Source organism: Entamoeba dispar, genomic scaffold (assembly GCF_000209125.1).
Source record: "Entamoeba dispar SAW760 scf_1105229463685 genomic scaffold, whole genome shotgun sequence".
Lineage (NCBI taxonomy): Eukaryota > Evosea > Mastigamoebida > Endamoebidae > Entamoeba > Entamoeba dispar.
Window position 1 is genome coordinate 1 of NW_001855816.1, and position 9743 is coordinate 9743.

General features: G+C 22.7%; 3 protein-coding genes across 3 annotated transcripts, besides 16 other annotated features; 1 reads left to right on the plus strand and 2 right to left on the minus strand.

The window, feature by feature from the left end:
• Nucleotides 1-12: 12 nt before the first annotated feature.
• Nucleotides 13-137: a microsatellite.
• A 23-nt stretch (nucleotides 138-160) lies between these two features.
• Nucleotides 161-191: a sequence feature (AT_rich).
• Nucleotides 192-350: 159 nt separating this feature from the next.
• Nucleotides 351-390: a sequence feature (AT_rich).
• A 478-nt stretch (nucleotides 391-868) lies between these two features.
• Nucleotides 869-1053: a sequence feature (AT_rich).
• Nucleotides 1054-1191: 138 nt separating this feature from the next.
• Nucleotides 1192-1245: a sequence feature (AT_rich).
• A 156-nt stretch (nucleotides 1246-1401) lies between these two features.
• Nucleotides 1402-1508: a microsatellite.
• Nucleotides 1509-1642: 134 nt separating this feature from the next.
• EDI_312090 (uncharacterized protein) lies at nucleotides 1643-3697 on the plus strand (the record flags this gene model as incomplete). Its single annotated transcript, XM_001741273.1, has 1 exon — nucleotides 1643-3697. One exon carries the CDS (start codon nucleotides 1643-1645, stop codon nucleotides 3695-3697), a length of 2055 nt encoding a protein of 684 aa, XP_001741325.1.
• A 10-nt stretch (nucleotides 3698-3707) lies between these two features.
• Nucleotides 3708-3757: a sequence feature (AT_rich).
• Nucleotides 3758-3808: 51 nt separating this feature from the next.
• Nucleotides 3809-4048: a repeat region.
• Nucleotides 4049-4119: 71 nt separating this feature from the next.
• Nucleotides 4120-4234: a microsatellite.
• An 8-nt stretch (nucleotides 4235-4242) lies between these two features.
• Nucleotides 4243-4424: a microsatellite.
• Nucleotides 4338-4465: a microsatellite.
• Nucleotides 4466-4537: 72 nt separating this feature from the next.
• Nucleotides 4538-4563: a sequence feature (AT_rich).
• Nucleotides 4564-4585: 22 nt separating this feature from the next.
• Nucleotides 4586-5954: a repeat region.
• A 798-nt stretch (nucleotides 5955-6752) lies between these two features.
• Nucleotides 6753-7023: a repeat region.
• Nucleotides 7024-7530: 507 nt separating this feature from the next.
• On the minus strand, nucleotides 7531-8283 carry EDI_312110 (uncharacterized protein; the record flags this gene model as incomplete). Its single annotated transcript, XM_001741274.1, has 1 exon — nucleotides 7531-8283. One exon carries the CDS (start codon nucleotides 8281-8283, stop codon nucleotides 7531-7533), a length of 753 nt encoding a protein of 250 aa, XP_001741326.1.
• Nucleotides 8284-8455: 172 nt separating this feature from the next.
• On the minus strand, nucleotides 8456-9073 carry EDI_312120 (uncharacterized protein; the record flags this gene model as incomplete). Its single annotated transcript, XM_001741275.1, has 1 exon — nucleotides 8456-9073. One exon carries the CDS (start codon nucleotides 9071-9073, stop codon nucleotides 8456-8458), a length of 618 nt encoding a protein of 205 aa, XP_001741327.1.
• A 304-nt stretch (nucleotides 9074-9377) lies between these two features.
• Nucleotides 9378-9418: a sequence feature (AT_rich).
• A 244-nt stretch (nucleotides 9419-9662) lies between these two features.
• Nucleotides 9663-9685: a sequence feature (AT_rich).
• Between the last annotated feature and the right edge of the window lie 58 nt (nucleotides 9686-9743).

Below are 9743 nucleotides of genomic sequence, written 5' to 3' on the forward strand. Positions count from 1 at the left end.
TTATTTTAATTGATAATTTCATATCATTTCATATTCATATTTATTGTATTTTATTAAATGAGCACTTACATTAATTAACTTCCATTTATTAATATATTTCATTATATTTATTACTTAAATATTTTATTATTATATATGGACTCTTCTTATTTTTATATGGAAATATTTCATTAAATTTATTTTTATTATTTCTCTTACCATATGCTTTGTAGAATCTCTTTTAATTTCAATTCTTATTCATTTTTTTTCATTTCACAGATTTCATTCTCTTATTCCATTCATAATAATTATTTGCTCTAATTAATTCCAATGCATATTCATCTCTTAATATCATATATTTCATCATCGTGATATTATATATTTTTATATTCTTTATTTATCTTATTTATTCTCATAATGAAAATGATTAAACACTCTGTTTGAAATATATAATTGTGTTTATAGTAATTGAATTCTTATGTTATAAATATATTTATTTGAGAATGTATTATGGTGTTTATAATTATAATGATAAATAGTAAAGTGATTCTGATTTTTATTTCATTGGTACTGGATATAATAGTTATAATATTGACAACATCATTCAAATTTCTTTGTTAATGTAAAATTGGTTTTATGTGATTATCATGATATTCTTGTTATTATAGAAACGTAGATATCTAACAGAATACATAATGATTATCAAAAGAAATATTATAATATAGATAAATGAAATAAAGGGAAAATAAATAAAAGAAATTGATAATTCAATAAAAAAGTTGAATATAAACTATATCTATAAATGCAAATCAAAATACGATATTATGATTTTAAATATAAACTAAATACATATTCAAATTCATGTGTAAATAAATAATAGTGTTGAAAGAATAATTTATTTTATATTAAAGAAAATTAATATTAATTACAAATCAAATAACATTTAATTTGTTTTATAGAATATCATATTTAATTAAAAATATGATTAATAATAAGAATAATATTTATAATTCAATCACTTATTTAATTTCATCATATTTTTTATTTCATAAAAAAGTTGATAATAAATTTAAACATCACTCAGTTATGAAGTAGATAAATGATGATATACTAAATTATCACATTTAGTTGTAATAAAGAATTAATTAGAATATGTATCAACACAATTTAGGATTATACCTTTAATTTAAATAAGTACATATTCTTTTACTCTAAATTTAAATATATTTTATAAATTTTTTATAATATATCAACAATATATATTTAGTACATTAAATTGATCAAAATGGGGGTAATGTTGAGTATAATGTTATTCAGATAATTATTTCTAAATTCTCTTTCGATAACAAACCATTATGTAAATAAGGAATTAATTTTTAATAACATGATAATGCTGAAATTGAATGATGTTTCTTTCAATTTAGAATAAAAAAACACCAAAAAAGAATAAAAATAAAGTTAATGTAAAGAGAAGAAATGAAACAAAACAAATAACATGAGAAAAGAAAACAAAAAGAAAGAATAATAAATTGAAATTGGTAATATGATTGTAATTTTTATTGAATCATAATCATTTAATGATATTTTATGAAATTATGAAAATAAAGGAAACAAAGACAAATAAGTATTTAAACATAAACTCAGAAAGATATATTCATTAAATATGAACACTTTAATTTTACTGTTCATTGGATTTTCATTATCAAAACAATGTACTGAATACAATCAAGGATATGAAATAGATACAGTTGATGGTGCATTTGAATGTATTGAATCAATTGAAACAACAGAAAAAGAAAATGAAGATATTATTAATGGATTAAAAAACTATTTAAATGGTGATGTATTTAAAGATATATTAAAGAATCCACCACAACCATCATTCTCAAATAATTATTATAAGAAAATGGATATTGATGCAGAATTAAATAAAATAAATACAAAAACAACAAGTACGTATGATTTCTATTCTCAGATTAAAAACTTTATTGTTTCAACAAGAGATTCTCATTTAAGTTTTGGTTTAGATTATACTGCTTATAAACCAAATTTAATCCTAAAGGTATTAAGCTATTTCCTTCCTTTTTCAATATATATTAATGATGATAATAAGAAAATGTATTTAAGAACAAAAAGCACTGTAGGTGGTATTCCTATTGATGTTCCACAGGAACTAGTTAATAATGAAAATGTAGCAGTTAAAACCATTAATGGAGAAGATCCATTTAATATTATTCGTAAATTTGGAAAGAAATACATAGGTTTAAGATCTCCACATGCACAATTTGAAAAAGCGTATTCAACATTTGATTTTGCTATACTAGAAGAAATACCATTAACAAAAGAATATTTAAATACACCAATAACTATCACATGGGAAAATGGAGAAAGTGTAAGTGTTAACTATTCTATATTAAAGTTACCACTATCGAGTATATTAATGAAAAGATCACCTCAAGTGGATCAACTGAAACAAAGAAGTAAGCCAAGTTTAACATTAGAAGAAATAAAATCAAGAAATGAAATGATTAAAAGAATGAAAAGAGAACAAGGAAGAAATCAATATTATGCTTCAAATGATGATAGTGTACATTGTCAGTCTTCAGATAATATTAATGTACTTGAGGTTCTTTCATTTAGTCCTGAAAAAAGCTATATAAAATCATATGAAGAAACAGTTTCAAAATGTATTGATTTATTTGACTCTAATGATTATCCAATTCAGGTCGTATTCTCAGCGAATGATGAAGAAAAATCAATTTATTCACAATGGATAGAAAAGATATTATCACCATATGATGATGTTGATATGATTGTTTCTGGGAGAATATCAAATTTTACAGAAAGTATAATGAAAAGAGAATATGGAAATATTTTATATGACCCACACACATGTAAAGTAAGAGAAAGTTATGTAAGTCCAGAAGTACTTGGAGAGTGGTATACAAATCCAAATATTATTAATTATGGTGATATTGAACATAAAGTTTCACAACCTTCAGTTATGAAATGGGAACAAATGAAATTAATGAGAAAACCAAGAAAACCAACAGAAATAGTAGTTTATACAGATCCTCTTTGTTATTCTGGTTGTTCGACATTAGCAAAAGGATTAAAAGAATGGGGAAGTGCTATTATTGTAGGATATGGTGGTGACCTATATGGTACAGATGAAGAATTTGAAGTAGGATTATCATCAAGTAATGCTATTTATGTTAGTGATATAGATAAAGATAATATTTTAAAACAATATGGATATAATCTTAAAATAAGTCTTTTAGAAAGATACAAACATAATTATAATTACAACGAGAATATTCCTAGTGAATTTCTAACAGATATTGTTGATGAAAGAATACATGTTAGTAGCAGTGTCTATAATAGAGACGAAATAATAAAAGAAGAAACAAAGAAGATAGTTGAAAAGTATAAAACAAAATGTAATCCAAAGAATAAAAGATTAGTTAAAAGAGATAGTAGATGTGATAAAGAAATTAATATAGAACATGGACATGGAGGATATGAATGTGGAGATAATGGAGAATGGAGTACAAAATGTGTACTAGCCTATTGTGATTCAGGATATAAATTTGATTATATCAATAATAATTGCATTGAAGATGTATGTGTTTATCCACCAAATCCAAGTAATGGAACACCACGAATGACAATAAGCATAGTCCTAATAATAATTGGAATAATCACATTAATTATCTAATTGAAGAAAGATTAATTTAATATTTAATTTTGTTTAATAAAATAAATAATAATAAATAAAGGTGTAAAGAAGCAAAGAGATAGTTTGAATATCTAAATATAATTTTTAAATAAAAACAAGTTAATTAAGTATGGATTGAATTATCTTCTATTGTTCTTTGTTTTTTTAAGTTTAATACCATCAATATTAGTTAGTGTCTCTACAAAATATTATATTATTATAGAAACAATGTTCTATGATATCCATCATGTTTTAATTACAATGTTTTTTGAATTATTTGATCTTTTCATTTTTAATTCTTTTATTAATTTAATCTTCTCTTCATTCAATAACACATTGATAGAAATTACTGTTTGGATTAGTGTTTATTACTTTTATTATAATTTCTATTTACAAATTATTCTAGATCAACACTTCATTCATTATTCTATTTCTTTATTCTATGTAGTTTCATTTCTTATTGTTTGTTTATTATGTATTATTTATATTCACTTTCTTATTCTTTATTTTTTTCATTCTTCTGGTTTTATTTATTTTCATACAAATATTGATATTATCATTATCATTCTTGTGTATTTATTATCAGTGCCTTTTTCTCTATTTCTTTCATTGTTAAATTTCTTTTATTAATGAATTGGTATCATTTTGTATTGTTATTCTTGTTGTGTGTTATTTATCTTTTTCTACCTTTCTTATTGTTATTTCATCTTATTATTATATTAGTGTTTGTTTTGATTTATCTCTTCCTTTTTTCTCTGTCTTTATATTATCACAATTATCAGAATGATTTAAAATGATATCATTATTTATTATTTCTCTAACATTTCTAATTTCTCTTTCTTTTATTTTAATTTATTATTAATTATCATCATTTATTTCTCATTATTTGATTGTTCTTTTTATTTGTATTTCATTTATATTTCATTTTCATTTATATCATTATTATATGAATTATCATTAATTATGATGAAATGTTTTGTTATTTTTTATTTTTTATTATATTCTTATTTTCTTAGTTATTATTGTTATTTAAAACAATAAAAATGAAATGACATTTATTAAAATGATAAAATAATAAATAAAATGATGTATTATAAACGTGTATTTAAGTATTTAATCATCTGATTTTGATCTGATATTAATTAAATTAAAATGGAAGAGTTAATAAACAAGAACACTCATTTCTTTAAAGAAGAAATAGAAACAATTCCAAATATTCAACAATCAATTGATGATACTACTAAACAGTATCAATATTATTTAGGAAGTATTAAAAATGAAATATTTAAAATACAAGACAATGAAACATATTCAGAAGCTATTAAAAGAGGAGAAGGGATATTTGATAGGATTGATGAAACAGAAAGAAGAAGAAAACTAATAATAGAAAAAAGTCAAACAAATAATCAAATAGAAATAATAAAGAACCAAATGAACAAAATAATAGAAGAATGTAATGATGATGAAGAAACACTAGGTAAAACACGGAATGAAATAATTAATAAAATCATTTCAATTGAAGAAATGAACATGAAAGATAAAATATTCAGAACACCAAAAGAAAAATATAAAATCACAGAAGAATTTAAAAAAAGAAAGAAGAATTGAAAACATATTATAGTGATTATTTTGAGAGGAAGAAGAAAAAAAAAAGAAGAAAGAAACAAGAAGGAGAAAGATTAAGAATAATGAAAGGAATGAATACAATTGAAGAAATGAAACAAATAGAAGAATGGACAAATAGAAAAGTATTCAATATACTATTTGATTCAGATATTGATGATTGGAATATTGATACATCAGTATTTGATCAAAAAATAATAAATAAAGAACATATAATAATTATTATTGAAGATACAAATGGAAATAAATTTGGAGGATAAGTTAATGTGAAAATTGATAAATTTGGTAGTTATATAAAAGATTCAAAATCATTTTTATTTTCATTAAAATCAAAAGGAAGAATAAAAGGAATGATAAAATTTGATATTAAAGAACAACAATATGCATTTTATTTAAATAACAATCAGATAATTGTTTGTTTGAATTTGGAAAATTCTTGTTTTTAAAGAAAATAATAAAACACAGTCATATTGTGATCAATGTGTATTTGAATATAAAGGAATATCAAAAGCACTTTGTGGAAAAGAAGAAGACTTCTCACCACAACGAATTATTGTAATTGAAATGAAATGATTTTTATTCATTATTGTTTATTTGAAATAAGAATAAAAAACTGATTTAAATTAAACAACAACTAATCAAACAATAGTTAAAATGAAAAAAGAAAAGGTTTGAGAAGAATAAACAGAGATTGAGAGTGTTAATTATTGTAAAGAAGAAATATGCAAAGGATTGAGTTAAATCAGAAACCATTCATAATTACCATCAAATAAGTCATGATTAATAAAAGAACTACTAAACACTCTGATCAAAACCATTAATAATCAAAATAACATGTTTAAATAACACTTTAAAAAGAAAGGAATTGGAGATAGAATGTGTAGATGTAAATAAGTTGTAAGAAAGAGAAAACAATGAAAAATAAAATATATAACGTTTGAAATTCAGAGTAAATAACCAAGATAATAGAAGTCAATAAAAAAGAATTTGATTGTGACATTTAAATAAGCTTAATAATGATAGATGAACACTCAAGATAATAAGTAAACCACTCAAGCATAATTAGATTTAATGTCACAAGAATGTGTAAAGAAAATATGTGTATTGATAAAAGGAATTGAATAATACACAATAAGTGGGTAAATAAGGAAATAGTAAGCACAGTAAATGAAAGAATTAAAATGAGAAGTGATGAATAATGATTTAGAACGATAAATAAGAAAGAATGTATTAAATAGAGAGATTAATACGAAGAGAGTGTATGAAATAGGAATGATAGAAGAATTGAATATTAATAATAGAAGAATTGAATAAAATGATAAATAAACTGAGATAACGTTAGTAAACATAGTGCAACATTTATATATTGGTATTTGTTTGTTAATTGTATGTTATTTATATTCTAATTAACCATTTTTAAATTAATTCAGAAAGACTCTTTCTCAATTCAAAGAATTCATCAAATTGTATTGATGTTGTTGAACAATGTTCTTAATGTTGTAAAGAAAATTAAACGAGATATAACTATTCAAGAAAATACAAGAGAATGAACGTCAATAGAAATAGAATATATAAAAATAGTGAACGAAATAACAACGAAAATAGAGAATAAGAAGAAAGAAATAAAAAGGCAATAATCAAACCAACAAAATGAATACAAGTTGTAAAGCTATAAGAACAATAAGTATGAAAGAAATAAAAAAGTACAAGAAAAAGAAGACATTAATAAACAATACAATTTATCAACAAACTAGAATAAGATATTAAAACCAAGAAAGAAATACGAAATAAAGTAAAGAAGAGGATATGATAAAATAATTCAGTATAATTTCAAGAACAACAGTAAATTGAATAATTAATAACGAACAGGAAAGAATTCTAAAAGAGCATTGAGTCATAAAGTTCTTGGTGAATAAATATCAGAGATATAATGACTATAAACATAAAATATTCAGTGAAATATTGACGAAACAATGTAAAAAAGATATGGAAATACCTCATAAACAAGATTTCATGAGAATAAAGGGTGAGATGTAATTTCACTTGAAGATATATCCAAATTTAATTTATTCATTTTTAATTATCAAATCAACCAATTCATTGTTTTTTTATTATTTCTTCTTTCTTTACTTTTTCAATTACCACTTCATTTGTTTCTTCTGTTCTATTTCAAAAAATTATCGTTTTGTAAATTGAATTAACCAGTTCACTTAAACTATAACACATCCATCATAATACAACTTTTTAAGCACTTTATTCCTCTTTAACTCTTCTGGACATCCCAAAAAACATCTTTCCTCAATGTTTGTGACTGATGTTGGTACGTCAATTTGTGTTAATGATGAACAATTTTTAAAGCACTCTTTTACTAATTCATGAACAGACGTTGGTATGTTAATACTTTTTAATGACGTACATCCTTCAAAGCACCATTCTCCTATTTGACTAATTGATGATGGCAATGTGATTGTCCTTAATGACAAACAATTTTTAAAACAGCCAGGTCCTAGTTTGCTGACTGAAGTAGGTATAGTAATTGATGTCAACGACGAACACTCTTCAAAGCACCAATCTCCTATTTGACTAATTGATGATGGAATATTGATTGATCTTAATGATAAACAATTTTTAAAACAACCTGTTTCTATTTCATTAATTGTTGATGGTATATTAATACTTGTTAATGATAAACAGTCTTCAAAACACCATTCTTTTAATTTACTGATTGATGTTGAAAGAGTGATTGAACTTAATGACAAACAACTTTTAAAACAACCACATCCTATTACATTAACTGTGGTTGGAATATCAATTCTTGTTAATGACGTACATCCTTTAAAATACCAATTTCCTAATTCATTAATTGATGTAGGGATGCTCACTGATTTTAATGATTTATATTTTTGATAATGTTCTTCTATTTTCTTGACTCTTGTTGTTATTGTGATTGCTGTTAATGACATACATCCATTAAACCAACACCAACTTTCTGTTTGATTTACTGATGTAGATATGTTAATTGATGTTAATGAAGTACAACCACTAAAACAAGTAGTTTCTAATTCACTAATTGTTGATGGTATGTCAATTGATGATAATGATGAACAATTTCGAAAACTAGTTTCTTCTATTTTATTAATTGATGGATGGTAAAGTGATTGATGTTAAAGATGTACATCCACAAAAACAATTGATAGGTATTACACTAATTGATGTTGGTATTTCAATGTTCCTTAATGATTTACATCCATTAAAACAATTAATTGGTAATATGCTAATAGATGTTGGTATTTCAATACTTCTTAATGATGAACATTCACTAAAACAATTATTTCCAAGTTCTTTAATTGAAGTAGGTATATTAATTTTCTTTAGGTTGTAACAGTTCTTAAAACATTCATTTCCTATTGATGTAATTGATGTTGGGAATTTAATATACACAAGTGATGTACATTCACGAAAACATTCATACTTTATTTTATTAATTGATGATGGTATATTAATTGTCACTAATGATGAACATCCTTTAAAACTTCCATTTCCTATTTCAGTAACTGTTGTTGGTATATTAATTGATGTTAGTCTTGTACATTCTTTAAAACAATTCTCTCCTATCCACTCAATAGTTGTTGGTATATCAATCTCAACAAGATCATTACTTCCTTCAAAACATTCATCATCAATTCCATTATATTTTTCTAGTTGTGATAAACAATTTTGTTTTCTCTCTTCACTTGTAAATATCGTACTCATTGATATTTTGTAGTTACATTTATTATCTTAAAACGTTAATGAATGACAGATTGAACCCTTCTTTATTCTTCTAATGATGTTTATTATTTTTTATCATTCCATTTTCATATAAACAATCAAAATAACATAAATATTGAGAATGTTATTTATATTTGTGTTATATTATAATAGGAATTTTATTATTTTGTGAAATTTAACATTTCTTTTAATATATTCCTTTTGTTGTTGTTCATCAATTTCAATTTTAATACTATCAGTTATAATAAGTGAAGTAAAATGGAGATTGAAGTAGGATGAAATCGAGAAATAAATAAAATTAATAGAATATTTTCTTTTTTATATTTAGTTTGTTTTGTTCTTAGTAATGAACATTTGAATATTTCAATTTCATTTTAATAAATCAAATGGTTGTTTAGTTTTATCAATTCTCAATTTATGTTTTTATTCATTAAACATAAAATTCATCTTCTAAAGAACCAATGAATAAATGAAATTGAATTATGTTTTGTCATTAATATTGATTCATTAAATATGAAATATAATGACAATATTAATAAATGGATTAATTACCATTTATAATATCTTCTTGATTTATAAATTTAATTTTAAAATCAGATGATAAACAACCAATGATATTTATAAAGAAACTGATACTAATTATAATGTTTCT